General features: G+C 59.1%; 1 protein-coding gene across 1 annotated transcript in view; it reads left to right on the top strand.

Moving 5' to 3' along the window:
* Positions 1–24589, top strand: part of RRP12 (ribosomal RNA processing 12 homolog) — a 28797-nt gene extending 4208 nt beyond the window's left edge. Inside the window, exons 4-34 of the mRNA XM_056120399.1 lie at positions 1335–1411; positions 1860–1965; positions 2104–2220; positions 2900–3038; positions 3115–3242; positions 4547–4645; positions 5557–5648; positions 8159–8270; positions 8682–8779; positions 9219–9333; positions 11210–11352; positions 11454–11575; positions 12326–12390; positions 12468–12630; positions 13117–13271; positions 13420–13487; positions 13609–13702; positions 14968–15126; positions 15209–15289; positions 15404–15509; positions 15588–15695; positions 15944–16101; positions 17816–17907; positions 18049–18210; positions 18322–18491; positions 18648–18779; positions 19857–19906; positions 21188–21260; positions 22446–22513; positions 22786–22868; positions 24060–24589. Coding sequence (XP_055976374.1) covers positions 1335–1411; positions 1860–1965; positions 2104–2220; positions 2900–3038; positions 3115–3242; positions 4547–4645; positions 5557–5648; positions 8159–8270; positions 8682–8779; positions 9219–9333; positions 11210–11352; positions 11454–11575; positions 12326–12390; positions 12468–12630; positions 13117–13271; positions 13420–13487; positions 13609–13702; positions 14968–15126; positions 15209–15289; positions 15404–15509; positions 15588–15695; positions 15944–16101; positions 17816–17907; positions 18049–18210; positions 18322–18491; positions 18648–18779; positions 19857–19906; positions 21188–21260; positions 22446–22513; positions 22786–22868; positions 24060–24174 — 3450 coding nt within the window. The 3' untranslated portion in view covers positions 24175–24589. The remainder of the gene's footprint in view (positions 1–1334; positions 1412–1859; positions 1966–2103; positions 2221–2899; positions 3039–3114; positions 3243–4546; positions 4646–5556; positions 5649–8158; positions 8271–8681; positions 8780–9218; positions 9334–11209; positions 11353–11453; positions 11576–12325; positions 12391–12467; positions 12631–13116; positions 13272–13419; positions 13488–13608; positions 13703–14967; positions 15127–15208; positions 15290–15403; positions 15510–15587; positions 15696–15943; positions 16102–17815; positions 17908–18048; positions 18211–18321; positions 18492–18647; positions 18780–19856; positions 19907–21187; positions 21261–22445; positions 22514–22785; positions 22869–24059) is intronic.
* The last annotated feature ends 3151 nt before the right edge of the window (positions 24590–27740 follow it).

Raw genomic sequence — 27740 nt, 5'->3', positions numbered from 1 at the left:
TAAAGCCCCTAATTTTATTTATTTTTGTTTCTTCAGGCCATACCCCACAGTTCTCGGCTCACTTCTGACGCTGAACTCAGGGATCACTCCTGATGGGTTTTGGAGACCATTTGGGGTGCCCAGGATTGAACCTGGGTTAACTGAGTACAAGGCAAATACCCTACCTATAGTACTATCTCTCTGATCCCAAGCCCTAATGAAAACTTTTTTTTTCTGGCTTTTTTGGTCCTGTCCGGCGATGCACAGGGGTTACTCTGGCTCTGCACGCAGAAATTACTCCTGGCAGTGCTCAGGGGACCATTTGGGATGTTGGAAATTGGCCCAGGTTGGCCGGCTTCCTAATTAAAAATTTTTTATAGCCTAGGTAACATTGTTTCTATTGTTGATGTTTATGGTTTTTATAAACAAAGTGCACTTTTGCCATCTCCAAAATGCCCTTCAGTTTTATTTATTTAGTTTTGTGAGGACTCTCAAGTTGTGCTCTGGGGACCCCTCCTACCCAGTCCCTGCTACCTGGGTCATTTTGTGTGAAGGCCCAAAGCTGCAGAGGCTGGTCACGCTCCATCATACCCCTGAGACTGAACTGGGCCTCGTCGCGAGCAAGGCATGCACCTTCACCTTGTCCTGTCTCGGGTTTAATTTTCTCTTGGTGTTGTTGGGTTTGGGCGACAGCAGACAGGGAGGGCTTGGGGGCTGTTCCAATGTTCAGGGGCCATTTGGTGCCAGGGATCAGCCACATGCAAGGCCAGTGCTCTAAATCCCGATCTGATCTCTTCATTCCCTCAGGATTATTAATGTGGTTGGCGTTGTATAACTGAGGCCCGGGAGATACCCCACAGGCTGAGCACATGCTCTGCTTGTGGCAGACTCAGGCGCAATCCTCAGGACCGTATAGTTCCCGGGGCACTGCCAGGAGCAACCCATGAGCAGTCCCTAAGCACTTCTGGCGTGGCCCCCATACACAAACAGAAAAGTAGTTGTGACCTGATGAATAAAGCCCTTAGGGGTTCTCAGTGGTTACAAATAGCACTTGTTCCCCTGCCCCTCTGTGACGCTTTGGCGTCTGTACAGAGTGCCAGGGCTCGAACCTGGGTTGGCCGCCGGCAACCCCTCCCCACTGTGCTGTTGCTCGGGCCCCTCACAAAACCTCTTGACCTCTGTTTACAAATGAGGAAACTGAGTCACCAAGCGGGCAGGCTGCTGGCCCAGAGACCTGCCCTGGTGGAGCCGGGGTTCATGCCTCACAACCTTCCCGCTGGGCGTGTGGCTCCCCCCGGTGCTCCGCTGTCCTGGCATGCCCCACATCTCACTCGTGCCCTGTGGTTGGCCCTCAGATGACCACAATGGAAGCCGTGGAATCCCCCGAGTCTCTGGCCGCTGTCGCTTACCTGCTCAACCTCGTCCTGAAGCGGTGAGCCCCGTGGTGGCCACAGGGAGGGGGCTGGGCAGCTGTTGGGAGGAATGTCACAGCCCCAGGACGGTGTGGAAAGGGGAGAGTCCCGGGGCCTGGCGGGGGCGCTCTCTGAGCATTGAGGGGGCAGGACGCCTGCGGGTGCTCAGCACCAGGGCAGGTGTCGACCTGCAGCCCCTCAGAAGCTCCGTGGCACTTACCCTTCCATTCACAGCTCTATCTTACAGCTGGGGCCGTACCCGGCAGTGCATGGAGGCTGCTCCCGGCTCATTTGGGGAGATGGGACACTGTGTCCGGGATGGGCCCAGCCCTGGGGCGCCAGGGGGAATGCCTTGGGCAGTAGAGAGGGTGGGGGGACAGGGAAGGGCCAGGAGGGAGAGCAGCCAGCGTCCTCCTGGAGCCCAGGAGGGCCACGGCACGGGGCTGACCGTCTGTTCTGGCCCCGCAGCGTGCCCAGCCCCGTGCTCATTAAGAAGTTCTCGGACACCTCCAAAGCTTTCATGGACCTCCTGTCTGCCCAGGCTGGCGGCAGCTCCACCTCCGCTCTCCGCTGGGTGAGGGCCTGGCTCCCTGCCCCCCTTCACTCTGGCCTGGGTGTACCTCCCTCCCCCCCACCCCCCCCGCAGACCCTCGGGGTCCCAGGCAGTGGGGGTCGCCGGGGCAGCAGTGCTGAGCCGCCTGGCCTCCTGCAGGTCCTCTCCTGCCTCGCCACCCTACTGAGGAAACAGGATCTGGAGTCCTGGGGCTACCCCCTGACGCTGCAGGTGTACCACGGGCTGCTGAGCTTCACCGTGCATGCCAAGCCCAAGGTGAGCCACTGGGCCTGGACCGGGGTGGGCAGCCGGGGCCTGTCTGGCTCTCAGGAAGACCACGGTGGCCCTCGTCCAGGGTGCTCCCCGCCAGGTCCACTGAGGGCCCTTCGGAGTGACCTGCACCTCAGACTGGATACTGGCTTGGCTGCCTGTGCCGTGACTGCGGGTGGCTTTTGCTCCCTGAGCCTCGGTCTCACCGTGACCGCGGGTGGCTCTTGCTCCCTGAGCCTCAGTCTCGTGCCTGTGAAGCGGGCTCATGACACCGACTGGGCCGCAGAGCAGCGGGGACACGCCTGCATTCACGGGCTGGTGGCGGTGCTCTGCCACTGGGTCCCCCCAAGGTGGAGGGCGGGACTGAAGCCAGGGAACACTGTGCCCGGGGCCTTCCGCTTGCTGGAGGCTGCTTGGTCCACATGTTGCCCGGCACCGTGTAAAAGCAGCCCCCTGCTCTACTGTCTGCAGGGTGGTTCCGCCTCAGGTATGGGCCTGTTTATTCTCAGCCTCCGGGGCCAGTGTGGGTCGTTGGCTCTGCTCTCGCTGGGGGTCTGGCTCGGAGGGCTGTGGGTGGGCGCTCACATCAGGGGAGCAAGGACTGGAGCTGTGAGTCTCACTGTCCCACGCCGCCCGGGCCAGGGCATGGTACCGATGATGTTGACCTGTGCCCCTTTGCCCGCAGGTCCGCAAGGCTGCCCAGCACGGAGTGTGCTCAGTCCTCAAGGGCAGTGACTTCATGTTCGGGGACAAGGCCCCCGCCCACCACCCTGCTGCTGCGTCCACCGCCAAGTTCTGCATCCAGGAGATGGAGAAGTCCGGAGGTGGGAGCGGGGCCTGGAGGGCAGGGGTCTGGGTGGGGGCAGGGCAGGCACTGAGGCTCCGCTTTGGGCCCGCCAGGTGCCAAGGAGGCCACCGGCACACTGCACATGCTGACGCTGCTGAAGGACCTGCTGCCCTGCTTCCCTGAAGGCCTGGTCAAGAGCTGCTGCGAGACACTCCTCAGGGTTATGACCTTGAGCCATGTGGTGAGCTGGGGCCCTGGAGTGGGCTAGGGGCGCGGGGCAGAGCGTCGGACCCGGGCCTCCGCGGCTGCACTGTGCCACTCACCAGTCAGACCCAGAGCAGGGCCTGGGGTCTCACCCCCCTGTCCTCCCCGCACCCCAGTGGCAGGGCCGCTGCAGGTCCTGTTCGTGGGTGGTCAGGAGCTGGCTTCAGAGACCAGATGAGTGAGACCGAGGCCCAGCCTCCAGCCCCTTATCACACTTGGCCATTTCTCCTTTTTTCCCTCCTGATAAGTCAGCGTTGCAGCTCTGAAGGCATTTAGGACTGCCCCCCGCCTCTCTGCCTTCTGCCTGTCTCTTGCTGTGTTTTCACATGGCCATACCTTAGATGGCCACAGATAACATGGTCACTGTTTGTTTATTTATTTATTTGTTTTGCTTTTTGGGTCACACCCAGTGATGCACACAAGTTACTCCTGGTTCATGCGCTCAGGAATTACTCCTGGCGGTGCTTGGGGGACCATATGGGATACTGGGAATCGAACCCAGGTTGGCTACGTGCAAGGCAAACGCCCTATCCGCTGTACTATCACTCCAGCCCCAACATGGTCACTGTTTAAATGGAAAAAACTCAAAGGGGCATGGCAGCTAGGCCTCTCTTTTCCCTCCAAGTTCCATTTCCGAAGATAAGCAGAGCAGATACCTTCCTGAGTCCCTTCAGACCCTTTCTCTACGGTACACAGATGAATAGCATTTCACTTAGCTTTCTCCACTGTCTTGGTTTAAAGGATTTTTTGTTTGTTTGTTTGTGTTTTGGACCATACCCGATGGTGCCCAGGATTTACTCCTGGCTCTGTACTCATGGATCATTCCTGACATAGCTTGGGGGACTGTATGTGGTGGCGGGGATCGAACCTGCATTGGCTTGCGCAAGGCAAGCTTCCTACCCACTGAGCCATCACTCTGGCCCCCGTCTAAATCATTCTGTGTCTCCTCAGTGGTTGCCCTGGAAGCAGACAGTCCTGGGCTGGGGAGATAGCTCAGGGGGTTGGAGCATGCACCTGGCAGGTAAAGGCAGGCCCAGGGTTCAAGCTTGATTCATGGCACTGCGTGTTTCCCCCGAGCCCCGCTGGGGCGGCTCTGGTGGTCCCCCACCCTGTGAGCCTGAGCAGTAGCTGCACGACCCCTGAACCTCTGAGCAAGCAGCTGTGGCGCGTGTTTGAGGTGCTGGGGCCAGGTTCCCCTCAGCTCACTGCGGGAAGTAGGGCTTGTGATGTCGTGCCCAGGCAGGCCTTGTGGTGGCCACTCACCCTCCATGTCTTCTTCAGCTGGTGACAGCCTGTGCCATGCAGGCCTTTCACGGCCTCTTCCATTCCAAGCCTGGCCCTGGTACCCTCTCGGCAGAGCTCAACGCCCAGATCATCACGGTGAGTCCCAGGGGAGGCCTTGGAGGGGGTGCCGCGGCCCAGTCCTTGCCCCCAGAGTGAGGCTCAGTGGCCTGGGCACCCTGTGCAGGAAGCCAGTGGACAGGCAGGCGGCGCCAAGGTTAATCCCAGAGGTGCAGGGTGTCCATAGGAGTCTTCCTTCCCCCCTTTTCCCTCTCTTTGTCACTCTACTGCTGAGCCACTCCCTGCCCCCCTAATTTCCTTCCTTTCCTCCTTCCTTTTCTTCCTTTCTTCCTCACCTGGTTGTGCTCAGGGCTTGTTCCTGGCTCTGTTCAGGAGACTCCTGGCAGCCTTTTTATTTTAAAGTACAACAGTTTTGAGGGAGGATAATGATTCTAGGGAGAGTGGATTCTCCAGGGAGGGAAGGAAGGCTTAAGCACAATGGAAAGTGTGCCCTGAAGAAGGACACAGCTACCCCGCAGTGGTCACTCCCGCTCCCAGCCCCTTGATCTGAAGTTTCTCAGAGAAGGTCTCTGTGGCCTTTGTTGGGCTCTCAAGGGTCCTGTGTCCTAAACCATACTCTGCTGCAGGGTGGGGACTGTCTGGCCCATGGCCACACAAGGTCCCAGAACTTGGCGCTGGGCTTTGCCGCCTGCCTGTTGTGAGTGGCCGCAGGTGATGTCCCGGGTATCCACAGGTCCAAGACAGAGGAGTTTGCCTACCCCGAAACCTGGAGCCTGTGAAACCCAAAGTGGAAGGGCCTCCCCGAGTTGGGAGAGGCAGAGCCGGGCAGGGGAGGGGAGGGGAGGGTCCACGTCTCAGCCTCCTGCTTAGCCTGAAACAGGCTGAACTCTTGGGGCTCAGTCTGCCCACACAACAGGCCGGAGTCTAGGGGGCAGGTCTGTTCCCTAAGCTGCCGCTGAGCACACTTGCCTATTTGCTGTCCCCTCCAGGCCTTGTATGACTATGTTCCCAGCGAGAATGATCTGCAGCCCCTGCTGGCCTGGCTTAAGGTCATGGAGAAAGCCCACATCAACCTGGTCAGGTAGGCGTGGTGGAGGGTCCCAGGTCCGTGGTCCTCGGGGCGGCAGCGACAGTAGTGGGTCAGAGGCTCATCCCCCCCGGAGTGTGTGCATGGCCTGGCCACATCCAGCTCCTGGTCTGGGCTGAGGGTTTCCTTTTCTGGACGCGTTTGCCAGCGAGCTGCGAGGAGCAGCCAGAGAGCCCACTTGTCACTCTGCTCAGAGGAGAGATGTGCTTTCCACGGCCTGCTGCCCCCATAGCCCACTGCTGCCCCCACAGCCCCACCCCTGCTGCCCTCACAGCCACCCCCACTTGCACTCACAGGCTCTCCTTGCCCAGCCCTTCCTGCCTCAGGAGTAGGACTCAGGGTTGAGCTTGACCCCTTTGTATTAGCCACTTAATATTCCGTTCGCTGTTCTGGAGTAAGGAGGGGAGAATCAGTGTATCGATACACATAGGACGTATTTACGGACACTTGCATTCTGCTGGACTCAGGGAACCCTGCGGTATCATGGTGCAGGGCCTGTGCTTCCCCTCATCCCGTGCTCCCCTGTACCTGAGCTGGCTGCCTGCCTGATGTCATTGACCCTGCAGACGGGCTGGGCCCAGTTTATGCACCAGAACGCAGCTGCTCAGGAGCAGAGCTGGGTCTCCAGCCCCATCTGCAGGCCTTTCACCTACCTTTCATCCTTTCATGCCCCCCAAACTGCCGTTTACCAGCAGTTTAGCCCATGCTCTCCTTCCGTCCGAGGCCTTGGGCCGGGGAGGTGGCTCTGCGGGTCACAGCGCACACTGGTGCCCAGGCTTTGGGAACTGCCAGCTACCCTGAGCACCCTGGAAGTGACCTTTGAGCATTAAGCCAGAGTGCCAGAGGTTCGGGTTTCCCCATCCCCGAAATAAAGTAACTCTCAGTTATGGGAGGGTTCTCACACTTGTGCTGTGGTGTGTCACATTGTATTTGGTGTAGCTGTATAAGTGATGGTTAAAACGCAGCTGGGGCCCAGAGTGAGAGTACACGGTGTTCGCTTGCCTTGCACGTGACTACCTGTATTTTGGCCCTGGCACTGCATATGGTCCCTGAGTCCCACCGGGAGTGATCCCTGAGACCCAGCAGTAAACCCGGAGCACAGTCAGGTGTGACCCCCAAACCAACAGATCCTAGAATAGCCTGATTGTCCTTTGGGTGGCTCAGAAGGGTCTGGTGAAGTGCTCTGCAGCCTTAGAAGAACCAAACTTGATGTGTGCGGGTTAGTCTGGACCAACCTGTGTGGCAGACGGAGTAAATCAAAGTGCAGAGCAGCAAGGGCTGGTGATTCTTCCAGGGGAGTCAGGGTCTGTGTCACACCTGGCTATGCGCAGGGTTTGCTCCGGGCTCCTCACTCAAGGGTCACTCCTGACGGCACTCCGCGCAAACCTGGGTCAGCTGTCCGAAAGGCAGTTGCCCGGCCTGCTGCACTACCTCTCCAGCCCCAAGAGGGATGATTCTTGTTGTTTTTGGTTTGGGGTCACACCCAGCAGATGCTCAGGGGCTACTTCAGATCTGCGGTGCTAAAGGGACTATATGGGATGCCAGGGGATTGAACCAGGGTTGGCCAAGTGCAAAGCAAATGCCCTTCCTGCTTTATTATTGCTCTGTCTCCTTCCTTTTTTCATTGAGGCACTGTGATTTACAGTTGGTCATGATTGCGTTTCAGGCATACATGGTCTCAACACCGAGTCCTCCGCCAGTGTCCACTTCCTTCCACCCGTGCCCCTAGTTTCCTTCCTTCCCCTCAATCTGCCTCTAGGGCAGGCACCTTATTTTTTTTCCCCTCGAGGCACGTGGTTTATAATATTGTTACTAGTAGGTTTTCACATAGAACACTCAACCACCTTTCAGCAAAAGTGATGATTATACTGGTTTTTGTTATCGTTGTTTGTGTTGGGGCTACCCCCAACAGTGCTCAAGGCTTACTCCTGGCTCTACTCTCAGGGCTCACTCTTAACTCTGTGCTCAGAGATCATTCCTGGTGGAACTTGGGGAACCATCTGGGATGCTGGGGATCAAATCTGGGTCCGCCGTGTGCAAGGCCGATGCCACCAGCAGTGGAGGGAGAAGCTACTTCTTTCTCCCCTGCCTTAGTTTCCTCATTTATAAAATGAGATTTGTTATGGAACTTAATCTCTTTTGTCAGAAGATTGAAATGAATTGATGTCACGTGGGTGCTTGGCCCATGTTCTCGTGTGGTCAGTGGTTAGTGTTGGTGTGTCTGTACGTGTGGGCCTCTCTGGATTCTGGGGAGGGGACCTTCCCTTTCCCCGGGACAGTGTGTCGTGGGTCCGTCTGGGAGAAGGTGCAATGAGGAAGCGGCTTTTCCTCTCACATCCGGAAGCTTGTTGAACCTTCCCGGTGTGTAGTTGTGAGTGGCGGCCCTCGTTAAATTGCTCAGCAGAGGGACCCCACTGAACCGCATGGCTGTTGTTGGACCCAGTTGCCCTGGGTCCCTGTGTCCAGGGCCCGGATGGGCTCATGGCAGCCTTTTGTCTTGGCAGGCTGCAGCGGGACCTGGGCCTGGGCCACCTCCCTCGCTTCTTTGGAACCGCGATGAGCTCCCTCCTCTCCCCCCACTCACAGGTGGTGACAGCTGCCACCCAGAGCCTCCAGGTACCATCCCCCGGGCCCCCACTTCTATGGGAATGATTGGGGCACACAGGCCCTCTTGTTGCCCTCTCCCAGCACACTCGGCCCAGGGGATTCAGGCGGCACTGGGTTCCCTAGCCGCTTTGGGAAGCAGTCGGTCACCCTGAAACTGTCACCTTGGAGTAGGTAGGAAGCAGTCGGTCACCCCAGGAAGCAATCAGCCACCCCAGAAACTGGCACGCTGGGAAGTAATCAGGAGGAAAGCAGTCTGTCACGTTGGGAAGAAGTGGGTCATTCCAGAAATGGTCAGCCTGAGAAGTAATCACCCAGGAAGCAGTCAGTCACCCCGGAAGCTGTCACCCTGGAAGCTGACATCCTGGGAAGCAGTGGTGGTTGCGGCTGCCTGGGCCCAGACGCCTGTGCCTCTTCTCACAGGTGCTCCTGAGGGAATGCGTGGCCCCTCACATGACTGACATCGGCTCCGTGACCTCCTCCAGCACAGGCCCTGCCCAGTATGTGGCCAAGATGTTCAGGTGAGAACCAGAAGCTGCACCTGGAGGGGAGACATGTTTCTTTCAGAAAGTTTCCTTGGATTTGTCTTTTATTTTCTGGGGTTTTGTTTGTTTGTTTGTTTTCCACATGTAGCAATGCTCAGGGCTTACTCCTGCCTCTCCACTCAGGAATCACTCCTGGCGGTGCTCTGGGGACCATCTGAGATGCCAGGGATCGAACCTGGTTTGGGTGCTAGCAGTATCTCTCCAGCCCCAGAAAGTTTCTTCTGGTGGCCGCAATCCCAGGTGTTTTCTGAGACTGGACTCACAGGAGAACTGAGTCCCACGGGAGAACTGAGCCTTCATCTGAGGCTCAGGAGAGGCACATGTTTCCTTTGACCTGGCTCTGTAGCTCCTGGTGCCGGCCAGTGGCTTCCCCATAGAGGCCTGACCTTGACCCTGACCTTGTGCTCCCTGGCAGGTGTGTGGAGGAGGGCCTGACATACAAGTTCCACGCAGCCTGGAGCTCCGTGTTGTCGCTGCTGTGTGTGTTCTTCCAGGCGTGCGGGAGGCAGGCCCACCCCGTGATGAGGAAGGTGAGGTGGGCACTGCAGGCGGGCCTGGAGGGGGCCCGGGCCATGGCTTCTTGGGGGCACCCAGGTCTCGGTGGTCTCTGCCCCTGACTCCATGGCAAGTGCCCCCGTGCAGGTACTCAACTTGATCCCCAGCAGGTGATTCGGGCCAGGTGGGTGTGGGGCCCTGTCCTCTCCCATCCCATCCGCTCCCTGCTCTTGGCTGGAGCTGGCAGGTTTGGAACTCTGAGAGGCCCAGTGTGAGTCTCCCTCAGCCTCCCACCTTTTATTTTTGTGTTTGGGGCCACACCAGGTTGTACTCAGTGCTTACTCCTGGCTCCATGCCCAGGAATCACTCTGGCAGTGCTCAGGGGACCACATGGGGTGTGAGGGATCAAACCTAGGTTAGCTGCATGCAAGGCACGCGCCCTCCCCGCTCTCCTGTGTCTCTGGCCCCTGCCGTTCATTTCTGACCCTTTACGCATTGGGTCCTGAGTGAGTTGGGTTTGAGGTAGCCACTTCCTGCCCTTCTGAGCAGCCGGGCTGCTCCGCAGCCCCTCACCTCAGCCCCAGGTGCCTCACCAGCAGGTGGGGGCTCCCCGTCACTCCTTGTTCAAGGACGACCCTGCCCTTGCTACAGCTTCCTATTTCCTAGTGTCCCCTGAAAGTCAAGAGGTGACCAGAGTCCCTCTTCACAGACAGCTTTGCCCTTGCCAGTGCTTCCCGTTTCCCAGGGTCACCTGGAATTCTGGGCCTGGTCCTTTGTTTCACGCGTTATTAGCAAGTAGAGAACTCCCTGCAGCCCTGGGAACCTGGATCACGGAGACCGCCTGTGGGTCGGTCTGCTGCCGGCCGGGAGCACTGACTGGAGCTGACCTGGACCTGAGGGAGTGAGCCCTGTGTAGCCGCGGGTCCCGGAGCTGCTAATCCTTTCCCCTTGGTGGTGGACAGGGATGCTCCTGGGCCTGCTGGTGCAACCCGGTGGTTCAGCCTTGGTGATTCTGGCTCCAGTATCTGGGCCCAGCGGTACTGGGCCTGTGGTACTGGGTTTGGTGGCATTAGGGCTGCATCCAGCTGAGGACCCCACCGGCCTCACACATGCCAGACACGTGCTTTTTTTTTTTATTTTTATTAGTGAAACACCATGAGGTACAGTTGTAGACTTACAAATTTTTGAGCTTGGATTTCAGTTATACAATGATCGAATACCCATCCCTCCACCAGTGCCCATTTCCCACCACCACGGATCCCAGTATCCCTCCCACCCCCCATCCCCTCCCACCCCACCCTTTCTCTGTGGCAGGGCATTCCCCTCTGTTCTCTCTCTCCTTTTGGGTGTTGTGGTTTGCAAAAGAGGCATTGAGTGGAAATCATGTTCGGTCTATAGTCTACTTTCAGCATGCATCTCTCATCCTGGGAGAATCCTCCCAACACCCTTTATTTGGTGCTCCCTTCTCTATCTGAGCTGCCTTTTCCCTTAGCATGTGCGGCTGGGCTCCAAGCCATGGAGCAAACCTCCTGTTACTAATCTTGGCCACTCTTGGGTGTTAGTCTCCTATTTTGTTACTTTACGTTCCCCAGATGAATGCAATCTTTCAATGTCTGTCCCTCTCTTTCTGACTCATTTCGCTTAGCATGATACTCTACATGTAGTACCACTTGTATGTAAATTTCATGACTTCATCTTTTCTAACAGCTACATAGTACTCCATTGTGTAGATGTACCAAACACGTCCTTTGCCATTGAGCTCTCCCTCAGCCCGACAAGCACTCTCAGGGGGCTGCAGGGAGTCAGCCACACCCGCCGCCGCCCCAGGGTGTTGGCTCAGAACCTGGGGCTCCCTCCTGCAAAGCCTTTGCTCCGCCCCTTGACACCTGCCGTCCCCTGTCCTTGCCGCAGTGCCTCCAGTCGCTGTGTGACCTGCGCCTCTCCCCCCACTTCCCCCACACGGCAGCTCTGGACCAGGCCGTGGGGGCCGCCGTGGCCAGCATGGGGCCCGAGGTGGTGCTGGAGGCCGTGCCCTTGGAAATCGATGGCTCCGAGTGAGTGACGGGCGCGACTGGCCCCTATGGCTGTCCCCGCGGGGCTCACGGGGCCGGGCGTGCTGTCCCCCTTCCTCATGGCCTCCGCTCTCCCCCACCAGGGAGACTCTGGACTTCCCGCGGAGTTGGCTGCTGCCCGTCATCCGGGACCACGTCCAGGAGACACGACTTGGTTTCTTCACCTCCTACTTCTTGCCCCTGGCCACCACCCTGAAGAGCAAAGGTGCGGCCATCTCCTCCGGCAGGGGAACCCCGCCCAGCAGACGCTGGCCAGTGCTTGGACCCCTGCCTTGGGGTTGTGGCGGGGGCGGGAGGGTCTCAGAGGGGCCGGACACCCCGAGAGCAGGCAGGTCGTGGCTCTCTCTCTCCCTCGGGGAGTAGTTGAGACAAGTCAGTTTAAATGTGTGGCGCGGCCCTGTGCTGGCCCCCAGTCCCTCCCAGAGGCCCCGGTGAGATGAGAGCGGTGAGGCCCCGTCCTGGCTCCCTGCATGGCGTTGAAGGGGCTGGTGGGTGGATGGTGAGACCCGCCCCTTGGGCTCATTCTCTCGGCCAGGTGACTGTGGGCAGATTAGACTGCAGCTCCGGGTCTGAGTCTGACATGTGGTATTGGTGACGTGGGTGAGGAAGATGACGTCACCCTGGGGCGCCTGCAGTAAAGCCATGTGCTGCCTTGTTCTCTGCTCAGTTAGCATCCCTGGTTAGGTGGGTGAAGGGCGCCGAGGGTCTGGGATGACCCTGGTTGTGTGCTTGAGTGTGTGTGGGGCTCAGGAGCCGGGCAGGAGACTCCGGCCCACCATGCTTGATTTGCTCAGGGCTCTCTCACCTGGGAGAATGAACCCTGTCGGGGTGTGGTTTGAGGGCAGGGGAGCTGCCCACCTCCTGGCCTTGTCACTGGGCGTTTGCTGTTGGTGGAGAGGGAGCTCTTGGCCAGGAGGACTCCCCAGGTCTCACTGTGTCCCTGTGTCCCCTCCAGCAATGGACCTGGCCCAGGCGGGCAGCTCGGTGGAGTCCAAGATCTACGACACGCTCCAGTGGCAGGTAGGGGCTGGCGGGGTCCCTGGGAGGACAGAGCTGCCTCTGGGGGCCTCACTCTCCCTCCCCCCGCCCCTCCCCAGGTCTGGACACTCCTGCCTGGCTTCTGCACGAGGCCCACAGACGTGGCCGCCTCCTTCCGAGGGCTGGCGCGGACCCTGGGCATGGCCATCAGTGAGCGCCCAGACCTCAGGGTCACCGTGTGCCAGGCCCTGCGCACCCTCATCACCAAGGGCTGTGAGGCAGGTGAGTGGGGGCTCTGGGTTGGGGTGGGGAGTCAGGGCGGATGCTAGGATGACCTGGGTCCCTGGGTCCTGTTTTCTGCCCTGCCAGGGACGTGACTCCCTGAGCTCTTTCCTCCCCTCATGCTGGTGGCTGTGGGGTTCCCAGTTGGGTCCAGGGTCCAGTGCTCTGGCCTCTGGCCTCGTCCTCTCCCATCTCAGAGGTATCCCCCAGCCCATGGCTTTCGGGTCCTGTCATGAGCTTCCTCAGAAGCCTCTGCGGGGGGTAGCAGAGCCCCCCCCCCCCCCTCCACCTTGGTGCCCAATCTTATTTTTTTTTTTTTACTTTTTGGGTCACACCGAGCAATGCACAGGGGTTACTCGTGGCTCATGTGCTCAGGGACCATATGGAATGCTGGGAATTAAACCCGGGTCAGCTGTGTGCAAGGCAGACACCATTCCCGCTATGCTCTTGCCAGCCCCGGTGCCCAATCTTTAATTCTCCTGCCAGAGGCCGACCGAGCCGAAGTGAGTCACTTTGCCAAGAATTTTCTGCCAATCCTCTTCAACCTGTACGGGCAGCCTGTGGCAGCCGAGGACACTCCAACCCCCCGCCGAGCCGTGCTGGAGACCATCCGAACTTACCTCACCATTACGGAGCCCCAGGTGGGTGTGAGCGGGAGTGGGGCTTCACCGGGCCTCTGCCACCCGCAGGATAGAGGGCAAGACGGGAGAAGAAGGGGTCCAGGTCCATGTCCTGAGCCTGCTCTCTGCTTCTCTTCCGCACCCCTCCCACCCCCCGCTCGGTCACCAGCTGGTGAATGGCTTCCTGGAGAAGGCCAGCGCGAAGGTGCTAGATCCTGCCAGCTCTGACTTCACCAGGTAGGCTGCCCACCCCCACCCCCCCGCAGCTGGCTCCCACGGCTCCGTGGGCTCCCCGAGACCCCTGTCCTCTTCGCTCTGATCGCAGCCACCCCCAGCCCCTCCGGCCTCTTCCTTACAGATTGTCTGTCCTGGACCTGGTTGTGGCGTTGGCCCCTCATGCGGACGAAGCTGCCATCAGCAAGCTGTACTCCACCATCCGGCCCTACCTGGAGGTGAGCCCTGCCCTGCAGAGAAGGGAGCCCCTGCGCGAGAGGGCCCGTCCGTTCTCAGCCCAGGACGCTGCCCAGCGTGGGGTCTTGGGGGCGCTTTCTCGGGTGGGAGCCCCACCCTCCCACGGCAAGCGATGGTGCTCGCCTTGTCCCATGGCTGATTGCTCCTCTGATTGTGTGTGTGTGTGTGCGCGCGCGCGCGTGTGGTGGGGGGATGCCGGCGTGAGTGTGTCTTTGTCAGTGTGTGAATGTAGAGGGTGTGTATGGGTATGTGAGAGTGTGCGTGAGTGGAGTGTATGTCTAAGAGTGTCTCGGTGTGTATGTGTGTGCGTGTGTGTTGGATGTGATGAGAGAGCATCTTTCAGGATATGTGAGAGAGTGAGTGGGCAGGTCTGAGCGTGTCAGTGTGCCTGAGAGTGGGTATGGATGTGGGTGTGTGAGAGTATCGGTGTGCATGAGTGGGAGTGTGTGAGTGCATTAAGTGTGATGACAGTGTATCTTTTAGTGTGTGTGTGAGTGTGTCAGTGTGTGTATTAGTGAGAATGTGAGTGTGGCTGTGTGTCTCTGTCAACGTGTGTGCATGTCAATGAGAGTGTATCTGTCAGTGTGTGTGTGCATGTGTGAGTGCCTCTATGTCTGTGAGCGCATGTAAGTGTCTTTCAGTGTGTGTATGAGTGTGTCCTTGTGTCAGTGTGTGTGCGTGCGTGTCTCCTGGTCTGTGTGTGCATGTGTGAGTGTATCTCTGTCTCAGTGTGTGTATGCATGTGTCAATGTGTGTGAGTGTGTCTCTGTATCACTGTATCAGTGTGTATGTGTGTGAGAGTATGTCTCTGTCAGTCTTTGTGTGCCTGAGTGTGTCACTGTGTCTGTGTGAGAGTCTCTGTGTCTGTGTGTGTGTCACTGTCATTGTGTATGAGAGTGTGTCTCTGTGTGAGTGTGCATGTGTATGTCTCAGCATGTGTGTAAGTGTGTCGCTGTGTCAGTGTGTTCGCTGTCTGTCAGTGTGTGTGTCGCTGTGTGTGTCACTGTCAGTGAGTGTGCTTGTGTGTCGTCGCTGTGTCAGCGTGTGTTTGTATGTATCACTGTGTTAGTGTGTGTGTTTGTGTGTGTCACTGTGTCAGTATGTGTGCTTGTATGTCGCTGTGTCAGTGTGTGTCTGCGTGTGTGTGTGTGTGTGAGTGTGTCACTGTGTCAGTGTGCGTGTGCATGTCAGTGAATGTGGCAGCAGGTGCTGCTCCCTAGCCTGTTCCTGCCTCCCGCGCCCCCAGAGCAAGGCCCACGGGGTGCAGAAGAAGGCCTACCGCGTGCTGGAGGAGGTGTGTGCCAGCGAGCAGGGCCCAGGGGCGCGCTTTGTGCAGAGCCACCTGGACGACCTGAAGAAGACCCTGCTGGACTCTCTGCGGAGCACCTCCTCGCCCGCCAAGAGGGTGAGGGCCTGGGCAGTGGGCACCCTCGAGGGGGCTGCAGGGTGGGGGCGGCACGGAGGGCCCTGACCGTAGTCCCCCACAGCCCCGCTTGAAGTGCCTCATCCACATTGTGAGGAAGCTCTCGGCCGAGCACGAGGACTTCATTGCCGCTCTTGTCCCGGAGGTGAGGTGTGCGAGCAGGTGCGGTGGGGGTCTCCTCGGGGTGGGGGCCTGTTGGGGTTCTGGAGGGCAGGTGGGGGCTGGTGGGCGCCCCCAGCTCACAGAGTGGCCTGGGCAGGTGATCCTGTGCACCAAGGAGGTGTCGGTGGGCGCACGCAAGAACGCCTTCGCCCTGCTGCTGGAGATGGGCCGCGCCTTCCTGCGCTTCGGCCAGAGCCAGGAAGGTGAGACAGGGGACCCTGCGGGCCAAGGTGGGGGTGCTGCTCGCGGTGCTGCCCCTGACGCCCGGACTCTGCCTTCAGAGGCGCTGCAGCGCTACCTCGTCCTGATCTACCCCGGCCTCGTGGGCGCCGTGACCATGGTCAGCTGCAGCATCCTGGCCCTCACCCACCTCCTCTTCGAGTTTAAAGGTGAGGACAGCGTCTCGGGGACGGGAAAGGTTAAGAGTCAGGCTGGAGCGGCCCCCAGAATAGAGCCGGCCCCTGGAGGAAGGACCCCGCCTGCGCCAGCCTGTGACTCTCGCTTCTGTCGGGAGAGCAGCCCCGCCTCCCGGAAGGGGGCCGACACCTTCCAGGGCTCACGGGGCCCTGCAGGGGTCCGCCCTGCCCTTGGGATCCCGGGGCTCTGACACTGCCCCCCTCCCCTCCCACCGCCACAGGCTTGATGGGGACCGACACGGTGGAACAGCTGCTCCAGAACGTGTGTCTGCTCCTGGCCTCACGTACCCGCGACGTGGTCAAGTCGGCTCTGGGCTTCATCAAGGTAGCGGCCGTGACCATGGACGTCACGCACCTGGCCAAGCACGTGCAGCTGGTGGTGAGTGTCCCGTCCCTGCGGCCACGGCATCTTTGTAGGGACACGTAGAGCACCCAGGTCACGCCAGAGCTGGGACGGAGCCTGGGCAAGGCGGGGGTCCGCCTCTTGCCAGCCTTCTCCCCTGCAGCTGCTCTCCAAGGCGCAGGGCTCTGCAGGGCACGGCCAGTGGGCAGGAGCAGTTCCCATGGCAGAGGGCAAGAAAGAGGCTGCCAGAGGGCAGAGAGCAGCCAGCAGCGCTCAGGGCTCGGGCCTGGGCTCCCCCGGCAGCCTCTCAGCCAGCTCTGTCCATCCTTCGTTCTGGCCTTCAGGAGTTCTCAGAGGGCCCTCAGTTGCCCAGCTCGGCGTGAGCCTTCTGTCCCTCCCTGGCTTTGCCAGACTTGCGGATCCTGCTCATCTCAAGTGTGTCTGGCTGGGCCCGGTGACCAACCGTGGCCATCAAGAAGCCCTCTGCCCTCGGAAGTCTGCCGCCCACTGCGTGTGGTCCCAGACCCCCTCCTCTCGCTCCCCCAGATAAAACAAAGCCTGTCACCTAAAGGGAGACAGAAATCGTGGCGGAGCTTTCAGCGCTTGGCTGCCATGAGGTGCTCAGGATTAGGAAGGCCCCGAGCTGGAGTGATAGTTCAGCAGTTAGGGCACTTGGCTTTGCATGTGGACGACAGGTTGAGCCCTCGCCATCACATATGGTTCCCCAAGCACCGCCAGGCGTGATCCCTTAGCACAGAGCCAGGAACAAACTTTGAGCACTGCTGGGTGTGACCAAAAAAAAAAACCCCACAATAAAAGCCGTTCGAAGGGGGTCCTCCCGCACTTTGAAGGCCTGCCCCCATGTCGGAGCAAGACTGCAGGTGGGGCCTTGCTCCTTTGCTCCAACACCTGGTGCCCACCAGGCCAGGTGTGGGCGGGAGGTGGGTGGCAGGGGTGAGAAAATTGGCAGCTCTAGAAGCCTGGTGCTATGGGGCCCGACAGGCACGGGCTGGGCCTCTGGGCCTCTCAGCAGCCATGTAGTTCTCTACCTCAGTTTCCCTGTCTGTAGTTTATTTTGTTGGAAGAGGGTCGAGGCCACTCTCAGCTAACCGGGCGGGGTGATGGTGTCGCAGGCCCAGCACCTAACCCGGGCCTGCCCAGCCCCTATCCCTGATCTGTTCCTGGGCCTCCTCGTGTGTGTTTGGGGAAGACGACGTCTCCTGAAGGCGTCATGAGGTCTCGTGTAGGAAGCGTCAGGTGCTGTTGAGTCCAGTTGTGGTTGGTTGGGGACTGTTGTGAGGAAGGGTTGGGCGCAGAGCCTCCCCAACTTTGGCCTGCCACCCTCTGTTTCAGAAAGAAAGTCACTCAGCCCCCGAAAATCTACCTGCTTTAAGAAGCTTCTGGACCACACCTGGTGGTGCTCAGGGCCAGGGTCTCCTTCTGCATTCTCCAGCCCGTTGTGCTCTGTGCCCCCCGCCCCAAATAAGCAGAAAGCATCTCTTCACTGCACCTGAGGCCACTGCCACCTCCTGGACCACTCCAGTGCTCCCCAATGGGGGGGCTGCCCACTGGGGGCATCAGTGGTCAGGGAAGATGTGGGGCAGCCCCACCACGGAGGCGAGTAGCGCGAGGGTAGAGGAGGAAACTTCAGTGCCGCCCTGGTGGGCAGGAGTGCCCACGCCCCCACAGCCTCGCCTTAACCCTGTGCCCTGACCCTGCTCCTGACCTCCTGCCCCTGACACCCTCGCAGATGGACGCCATCGGGAACCTCTCCGATGACATGCGGCGACACTTCCGCATGAAGCTCCGGAACCTGTTCACCAAGTTCATCCGGAAGTTTGGGTCTGTACGGCCGGGGGAGTTTGGCAGTGGGGGGGGGGGCGGTGTCCGGCCCCTCGGAAGCTGCAGAGGAGGAGAGGAGGGGTCTGGGTCTGGCAGCCCCTGCCTCTGCTTCGCCTCGCCAGACCCCTGTGCTCCCCTCAGGTTTGAGCTGGTGAGGGGGCTGCTGCCCACGGAGTACCACAAGGTGCTGGTGAACATCCGGAAGGCCGAGGCCCGGGCCAAGAGGCACCGTGCTCTGAATGAGGCCGCCCTGGACGAGGAGGACGAGGAAGAGGAGGAGCCAGCCCCGGGGAGAGGCGACAGGTGGGGCCTGGGTGGGATCCGGGCATCCCGCCCCCTCATACCCCCCCAACCCACAGCGGTCCCTGCCCCCGCTTCTCCGGGCACGCCCCAACCATCCTTCTCGGGTCACAGCATCGAGGAGATCCTGGCCGACTCGGAGGAGGAGGACGAGGAGGAGGAGAGGAGTCAGGGCAGGGAGCAGCGGAAGCTGGCCCGCCAGAGGAGCCGGGCGTGGCTGAAGGAGGGGGGTGGCGACGAGCCCCTCAACTTCCTGGACCCCAAGGTGGCCCAGAGAGTCCTTGGTACGCAGGGAATGGCTGCCCCCAGCAGGAAATAGACCTGCCTTGCCGAGGGGGCGGGGTGGGGTGGGGTGCCAGTGGGTACTGCCCAGCACGGTAATACGGTCGGGTTGACCGGATCTGGCGTCTCACCGCCGTCCCCTCCCCCTGTCGTCCCAGCCACGCAGCCTGGGCTGGGCCGAGGCAAGAAGGACCATGGCTTCAAGGTGAGCGCCGATGGCCGGCTGATCATCCGGGACGAGGAGGAGGAGGAGAGCGCTGGCAAGGTGGACGAGGAGGAGGACACGAAAGGTGGGCCTCCAGCCCTGGGACACAGTGTCTGTAGGTCTGTTCACAGCCATCCCGCCTGAGTCCACTCAGGGGCCACCGGTTGGGAAATGGGTCCAGGCAGCTAGAAGGCGCGTTTGTGAAACAAGTTCCTCAAGCTGTGTTGACCACATTTAAGAAATCGTTTGTTGCAACCAGCCGCATACGGTGCACAAACTAAACTTCCTAAGTGTACCGCTTCCTCTTACCTTGTGTGACATTTGCTGCTGGTCCTTATATTTTCTTTTCCCCATTTTTCCTTTTCCTTTTGGGTTTTGGGCAATACCCAGGGTTGTGCTGTGGCTGATTCAGGCTCTGTACCGGGCTGTGGCTCCCAGGGATGCTCAGGGGACTGTGCAGTGTCAGGAATCCCTGGAATTTGGTCCCCAGCCTCCCACAGCAGACCACGTGCTCCCGCCCTGTGAGCTCTCTCCCTTGCTCCCTCTTTTTGTCTTTTTACCCTACAAACTTAGCAGATACTAGAAGCTCAGTGAAAGGGGGTAACGCCGAGCCTTTTCTGCCGTTGCCAGGGACCTTCCTCTGGGCTTCGCAGGGAGGCTTCAGTGCTCCGTCCCCCCGCTGCTCTGCATCTTAGAGCCTGGCTCTGGCATTTCCCACTCACAGTCCCTTTTGCCCACGAAATGTTCCCACAACCCTGGGTTTACTGGCATAGAAAACAGATATACAGGGCTGGACCACTAGCGCTGTGGGCTGAGTGCAGGCTTTGCATGAAGGCAACCCAGGTTCAGTCCCAGCACTGCTAGGAGTGACCCCTGAGCACTGGACCAAGAATAAGTAATCCTGAGCATAGCTGAATGTGGCCCAGTCCCCTCCCCCACAGCCTCTCACTCCCCCCACCCTCCAGCAAGGAGTTAGGGACCAGAGAGATGGAGTAGGGGTTTCGGTACTTGCCTGGCATGCCACCCACCCTGGTTCCACTCCCAGCAGCACATTCACGGTCCCCTGAGCATGGCCAGGAATGAACCTGAGCGCCTCTGGGTGTGGGCTCTGCAAATCAGAACCTCTTGGGTGCTGACAGGCCTCCTTCCCTTTTGACTCTAGGGGAGGACGAAGAGATGGCGGAGCTGATGGCGGACATGGGCGTCAAGAGTGTGAGTCATTCTTGCTGTGGGAGGGCCAGGCCCCAGCTTCTGCGGCAGACTTTCCCCTCACTCGCATGCACACGCACACCCGTCTCTCCTGAGACACGGAATGCACACACCCTGCCCTACACGCACACACGGACACGAACACACACACACACACATATGTACTCTGCCCTACACATACGCACACACACAGACACAGACACACATCCTTCCCTACATACACACACAAAAACACACACGGACACACAGACACACAACCTGCCCTACACACACACACACACACGAACACACACCCCTGCTCTGCTCCCGACTCGGAGGGGAACTGTAGGCAGCACAGAGGGGTCTGTGTCCAGGCTGGCCAGCCCGCAGGCCGCCGAGGGACAGGGAACGGAGCCTCCCCTCTCTGTGAGACCTGGTCCAGCTGTGGCTTTGACTGTGAGCACTGTCCCAGGACAGGGCCCCGGAGACTGACTCTTCACTGCAGGTGGGACTGTACCCGCCCTGGGCCACTTTCCCCAGGGGGCGCCCACACAGGCTGGACGGGCACAGTCAGAGGGCAGAGGGGGAGACACGACCCCAAGGAGCCTCGGGAAGTGCAGCTCACTGGGCATGGGTGCACGTGGGAGCGGGGCCCGCAGCCTCCTCCTGGGGTCAGGTGGGGTCACGGGCTGAGGCTCGGGGTCAGCCCGCTGCCAGCAGCCAGAGCAGGAGCTGGCCTTGGGTGAGCAGCCCTGGAAATGGGGCTGGGCCCGAGCAGTCAGGACTTGGTGAGCCAAGACCTTGGGTGTGGCGGTGGTACCCACGTGGGGGGAGCCCCGGGCTCCACCTGACCTTCCCGAGCAAGCTGCGCTCAGGGCATCTCCTTGGGCCTTTGGGCCCTTCTTGGTGTGGCCGTGCTCATGGGAAGGGTGCGGGGCTCTCACCTGCCAGGGGACCTGGGAACACAGGCTGACCCCAGGGCTGGCACTCATAGAGGTCAGAACAGGGAGTGGTTGGTGGGAGGTTAAGGCGTCTGGAAAGTCTGCAGAGAGCCAGGACCTCTGTTAGGAGGGGCTAAGCTAAGGTCAGGTGCTCAGTCCTGATTGGGGCCATGGGGAGGATGTCAAGGGAACGGGCTCACTCCACCCGGCCTTGTGGTGCCCTCCCGCGCCTCCTCCTCTGGGCCTCAGCGGCCTGTAAGCCGCTGTAAGTGGTCAGGTGCTTGGCCGAGGCCTTTCTTGCTGCCCTTCTCTCAGTGGGAGGCTGGCCATGACCCCTCGTTCACGCCTCTGCTCATCCCCGTAGAAGAAACACCCCAAGCGTCTGCGCCAGAAGGAGGCCGACGACGAGGACCTGGAGGTGCCCCCTCAGTACCAAGGTGAGGCGTCCACTCCACCTGCCGGGACACGCTCCCACCTCCCAGTGCCAGGACCTGTGGCACTCGGCACCAGCGAAGAGGGGCTGATTGGTCACCAGGGACAGGCCAGAGGGTGGGAACAAAGGAGAGCTGGAGGGTCGGCGTGGCCCAATGCTTCCACTCTCTTGCAGAGCCCCTGGGCTTCGGTCCTCCCCACCCAGCCCAGCATCTGAGAAGCCTCCTCAGTGTGTTGGGAGGGTTAGGCCTGGGCCTGCATAGAGGGGGGAGGTGGAGGGGGAGGGGGGGACGGCTCCCCTACATGTTTGTCTGGGCCCCAGCCCAGTCGTCCCCCAGAATGCCTGCCTTTAGTACAGCCAGGAAGGCCACTGTTCCTCACTTCTGCCTCCTTCCCCCGGGTACCCCCCAGGCCCTAACCACAGAGCCCTGGCTTTGTGGCTGGAGAGCTCGGGGCCCCTCCCTGGCTGGGGGGCCCTTCTGGGCTCCTCCTCGGGGGCTGGGTGGTGCAGAGACCACTGGTATCACGGGAGACCCGGGATCAGGGCCACTACCTCTCCTGGCCCGGCCGTGCTGCCCTCCGAGCTAGTTTCTCACCTATAAAATCAAGCTTCAGGGCCAGAGGGATAGTTTTGCGGGGAAGGCACTTTCTTAGCACTCAGCACCGCGTGAGGACCCCTGAGCCCCTGTGATGCCTGAACACGGAGCCAGGAGTAAGCCCCGAGCACTGCTGGGCGTGGCCCAAACCTCCCATCCTCCCCATTGCCCCCAAGAATAAAACTTGGCTTCCGCTGAGCCGTCGGTCCCCACCTGCCTGTTCCTCGCGCTCTGAGAAGGCTGCCTCGTTTTCCTGGGGCTGCTGTGAAGCCCAAAGGCATCAGCCTGTTTCCCAGCTGAGGTTCAGGAGGCCCTCAAAAAGTTACAGACCCGAAGTTAGAGCCAGAAGTGTCAGAGATGGGGGCGAAGAGCGCCTGTGAGTGCTTGGCTGGGACCACGCGTTTTCTCCCAGGCTGTGTTGTGGAGAGTTTAGGGTGTTTCCTCTTGGTTCCCAGAAGCCCTTGACAAATCATAGGGGATTGGGGGCTGACCCAGGAACTCAGGGTGTGTCCAAGCTCTCCAAAGTCGAGGCCCGTCGCCTCCCCCAGGAGGTGACCCTGGTGTGCCTGACCCCTGCCCTCTCTGTCTGACCAGCTGGAGGCTCTGGTATCCATCGGCCTGTGGCCAAGAAGGCGGCGCCAGGAGCTGAGTACAAGGCCAAGGTATGGACCGTGCGAGAGACGCGAGCCCCAAGGGAGGGCCCCGTCATGCTGGGCACTTTGCAGCGCCAGACGGGAGCAACCAGAAGAAGGGGACCCCTGGGTCTCACTGACACCCAAAGTTGAGTCTTGCTGGTGGCCTTCTGGGTCTCCGGGAGCACTTTGGCTCCACTTAAGCCAAGAGTGTGGAAAGGAAGGTGTGGGGCCTTGAAGTTTGGGCCGGGGTGGAAGGGACCCCAGACTCTCCCTGACTCATTCTTTCTCTGGTTGAGCAGAAGGCGAAGGGGGACATAAAGAAGAAAGGCCGGCTGGACCCCTATGCCTACATCCCCCTCAACAGAACCAAGCTGAACCGAAGGTACAGTGTGTGAGGTGTCGGCGTGGCCTGGTCAGGTGGGGTGGAAGTGGGAGGCCCCCGAAATTCCCATTTGCTCAAGTCTCCTGCAGTGTCTTTTCACTTTTTTTTTTTTGCCTTTTCACACCTACCTGCATCTAGTTCCTATCCATATGTACTATTGGCTTTAGTCGTGTTTTTATAAGATTTTTGGTTCTGGCAATCAAACCCAGGACCTCACACTTAGAGGGCAAGTGCTCTATCTCTAAATCACATCTCAGCCCTCTGAATTGTTTTTTTATTTGTTTGTTTGTTTGCTTGGGGGCCATACCCAGAGGGGCTCATGGCTTACTTCTGGCTTCACACTCAGGGATCACTCCTAGTGATACTTGAGGGTCCATATATGGTGCCAGGGACTAAACCCGGGTCAGCCATGAGCAAGGCAGGCATCCTACCCCTTTTATATCCCCGTGTCGATATTTCCCTGCACTCCCTGACCCATTATTGCTTTTTCCTCCTTTTTTTTCTTTTTTGTTCTTTTTTTTTCCCTTCACTCTTTGTGTCACATTCAGCAGTGCTCAGGAGTTACTCCTGGCTTAAGGGGACCTTATGGGATGCCGGCGATCGAACCTGGGTTGACCTTGTGCAAGGCAAATGCCCTCCCCATTGGACTATTATTGCTCCAGCTTCCGGCCGTCCCCCCCACCCCCAATTGCTATTTCAAGCGTGATGGTGAGGGCGGGAGAGTAGTACGGGGTTAAGGTGCTTTTCTTACATCCAATTAACACCAGTTCAGTTCCTGGCACCACTGATAGATCGAGCACCCCCAGGAGCAATCCCTGCGCACAGGCCAGGATAGCCCTGAACCCTGACAGCGTGTGGCCCCAAAGTAAGCACAGTAGTGAGGCCTGAGTAAAAGCTCAGCAGGCTCAGGCATGTGCTTCCCATGCAAGAGGCTGGGTCTCAGCCCTGGCGCCACATGGTCCCTCGAGCACTGCCAAGAGCAACATTCTGATGCTCTGGAACTGGGACCCGGAGGTCAGGAGTAGTCCCTGAGCAGTGCTGAACGCGGCCTCCAGGCCAGAAAGAGCCCATATGCGCTGGCGCGGGTTCTGCCCCGCTCATGTACTGCCTGTCCTGCTGCCGCTCTGACTCTCTGGGAAGTGGGAGGCCTGTTCGGGCCAGCACGAGCCTCCCGCTGCTTCCCCTCTGCAGAAAGAAGATGAAGCTGCAAGGCCAGTTCAAGGGCCTGGTGAGAGCTACCCAGCGCGGGGCCCAAGTGGGCCACAAGCTGCGCAGGAAGGAGCGCAGGAAGGAGCATCGGCCCTGATGCCCAGGGTCCCGGGGGCGGCCCCGGGGCCCACGCCGACGGTCCCCCTTCTTCCCTGCACTGCTCAGCACCAGCTCTAGGTGCTCGGGGCACCAGCGGAACCAGGAGCAGAGACCGCCTGGGACGAGGACCCGCCCTGGAGTGGCCTCCAGATTATTGGGAAGCCCGTGGGAGATGGGTGTGCAGACTCTGCTCCCAGCCCAGAGGACCCCAGCCACCGCAGACTGTCCTCCGGGCCTCAGCTGCCAGGAGTTCTCAGCGCCTGTGGTCCAGATGTGTGAGATTTGCTGTGGTGTGTGGACTAAAATAAACCTGCGCCTCCAAACAGGAGCTGTGGCTTGGGGCTGGAGCACCTGCTTTGTGTACGGGAGTCCTGGGTCAGGTCCACACCACTGGGCCCCCCAGGCATCATTGAGTTCCCTCCAAAAATACACCAATAGAGCCAGAGAAGTGGCATGTCAGGCCGGGCTCTTGCCTTGCATGCAGCCAACTCGGTTTTGATCCTTGGCACCACAAATGTGGCCAACTCGGTTTTGATCCTTGGCACCACATATAGACCCCCAGGCCCTGCCAGGAGTGATCCCTAAGCACCAAGGCAAGAGAAGGCCTGACCTCTACCGGGAGTGGCCCCTGAATTAAAACCAAACAGAAATGCCAAGAACCAGGACTGGTCAGTAGTAACGGCAGCTTGACCCTGTGGAACCCCAGCACTCATTCGGCTCTGTGGTCACCCTCGCTCTGTTGTGGAACCTGCCCAGAGGACCGGGAGCAATAGCGTAGTGGGCTAAGGCGCTTGCCCAGGACCGCGGGGCTCACAGGGCTCGCGCACGCCAAGGCCCTGAGTTCCATCCCAGCACTGCATATGCTAAGAGCAAGAGCTCTGCTGCGTGTCCCTGGCGATCCCCGGGCTCTCTGAGCAGTACCAGGAAACTCACCGTCTCCCCACTTCCCCTCCATAAGGCCATCTGTTCCTGAAGTATGAAGAAGTGCAAGGCAAGCGCCTCATCCGCTTGGTTCTACAGGGAGGTCCCCCACCTTCCCCATCGGGATGCAGGTGACTCCGTGCAGTAGCAGGGGCAGGAGCATTTGTCAGCATGAAGCCCACTTAATGCCAGGTGCTGGGGCCTGCACACCTGAGCATGCTGCTGTCCCTTTCCATTTGCCTCTGGGTGTGTCAGAATGAGACTTCTTTTTTTTTTTTTTTTTTCCCTCTTTGGGTCACACCCGGCGATGCACAGGGATTACTCCTAGCTCTGCACTCAGGAATTACTCCTGGCGGTGCTCAGGGAATTGAACTGGGATTCCCTGATGGGATGCTGGGAATCGAACCCGAGTTGGCCGCCTGCAAGGCAAACTTCTACCCGCTGTGCTATCTCTCCAACCCCAGAGAATGAGACTTCTTTCGTGCCTTTTTCCCTTTCCTCTCTTTCCTCTCCCCTCTTATTTTTTTTTTCTTTTTGGGTCACACCCGGCGATGCACAGAGGTTAACTCCTGGCTCTGCACTCAGGAATCACCCCTGGCAGTGCTCAGGGGACCATATGGGATGCTGGGAATCGAACCCGGGTTGGCCGTGTGCAAGGCAAATGCCCTACCCGCTGTGCTATTGCTCCAGCCCCTCCCCTCTTATTTTGGGGTCACACTGAGCTGTTCAGGGGCTGCTCCTAGTGCAGGACCGGGAGGTAAAACCCAGACCTCCAGCCCCTGTGCTCAGGTCTCCCTGATCTCCCCCTCTGCCCCCCACCTCCAGTACCAGGGGTTGAACTGCAGGCCTTTCGCGTGCAAGGCATGAGCTTTACCACTGAGCCACATCCCTGGCCCTTCGGGCGTTCTCTTTGAGGATCCGTCATACCCTGGCTGACCACCCCAATCACCACTGTGTTGACCAAGGATATTGGAGGTTTGCAAAGCAGTCCACTCATGGCTCTGTCAAGACCACCCTCAGGATAAGTGTCTGTGCTTGTGACGGTGGGAGCAGGTGCGGGAGTGACCGTTCTTTTTCTTTTTTTCCCTTGGTTTTTGAGTCACACATGGAAATACTTGGGTTACTCTTGATTCTACACTCAGGAATCACTCCTGGTAGTACTGGGGGGGGGAGGGGGGCAGGGGAAACACATGGGATGTCTGGGATGGAACCTGTGTTGGCCACATGCTTGGCAAGCACCTTACCCACAGTAGTATTGCTCCGGATCATTAGTGACCGGTCTTGCAGTTCAGTCCTGCCAGTGGCTTGTGTTCCATCTTATTTGCAAGACCGCCTCAATCCACATGCTTGAACGTCGGTGTCGTTTAAGTAATCTCTGTTTTCAGTCAACGCATTTGGCTGCCTGTGTTGCCTCTCATGGTAACTTAAAAAGTTAAAATAACGCCATATTTCTCTATAAAGGTAGTTAGAATCACAGAAGTGTGTATGTGTGTGTGTGGGGGGGGGGGCTCAGCAAACGCTGAAAGCCCCAGTGCATTCCATTATTTCATTCCTCATCTTTTTCTGGGCATTTCTGAGGCCAAAACATGGTTTTGAGGTGCAAGTTTAGTCTAAAGTTTGCTGACAAATTCTACTGGACCAGTATAACCACTTGGTAGAGAACTTCTTCTTCTCGGCTCCGTCCTAGCAGGCGCCTTGGCTGTTGACGAGGCCTGGTTCCCTCTGACAAAGGCCGCCGCCCCCTGGCGCATGCAGGGGCGCAGTGCCGTCACGAGATACCAGATCGTGTGCAAAGCAGTATTTAGAAAATGACATGCTCTTTGTTCTATTTTTGATGTACCCGATTATGAAAAGATAGATGACTGTACTCCAGAAAATAACGCTGATTTCAGGGCATGTAAGCTGGCTCGTCATTTCCTGAAATCTCGCTTCACGGAGCCGCTACCACTGGGAGCGTTTACCAGGCAGTCAGGCAGCCAGAGAGGCCGGCCAAGTCCTGGGGGCCGGGGCTGCGTGCACAGAAAGCCTTCTCCGGTCTGCATCCTGGTCATGAGCCCTGGAAGCATCTGGAACAGGATTTTAAGGGTGTGGCTGATAATTGTTGACTGAGGATGGGGGTGGAAGTGTGGGGGCCCCCTCATTTCTGGGCCAACGTCTGGATATCAGCTTTGCAGTCTAGAATTGGTATGGGGGGGTCAGGTTCAGAAGGAAGAAGAAAGCAGGCTGTGAGTCTGGTGGGACATGTAATGGCCAGGGGGAGGGGGGTGGGCCGGTGGGCTGGAGCGATAGTATAGCGGGTAGGGTGTTTGCCTTGCATGCAGCCGACCCAGGTTCGATTCCCAGCATCCCATATGGTCCCCTGAGCACCACCAGGAGTAACTCCTGAGCATTGCTGAATGTGACCCAAACAGCAAAAAAAAAAAAAAAAAACTTAAAAAATAAAAAGAAGAAATGTAATGGCCAGGCGCCAAGACCAGGGATAGGGCAGGTCCAACACTTTGGTTAGGATGGAGCAGGCCAGATCCTTCCTCCCTGGACTTCGAGAGTGTGAGGACCCGCTTGGCTGCTGTTGAGACGCTTTTCCGGGGCTTCCTTCAGCCTCTGTTTCCTTCCCAGCAGACCAGCCTCACTCTCTTCCATCTC

Source organism: Sorex fumeus, unplaced genomic scaffold (assembly GCF_029834395.1).
Source record: "Sorex fumeus unplaced genomic scaffold, SorFum_2.1 ptg000043l, whole genome shotgun sequence".
NCBI classification, from domain to species: Eukaryota; Metazoa; Chordata; class Mammalia; order Eulipotyphla; family Soricidae; genus Sorex; species Sorex fumeus.
The sequence above is the reverse complement of the archived record's forward strand: the minus strand, read 5'-3'. Positions and strand labels throughout refer to the sequence as shown.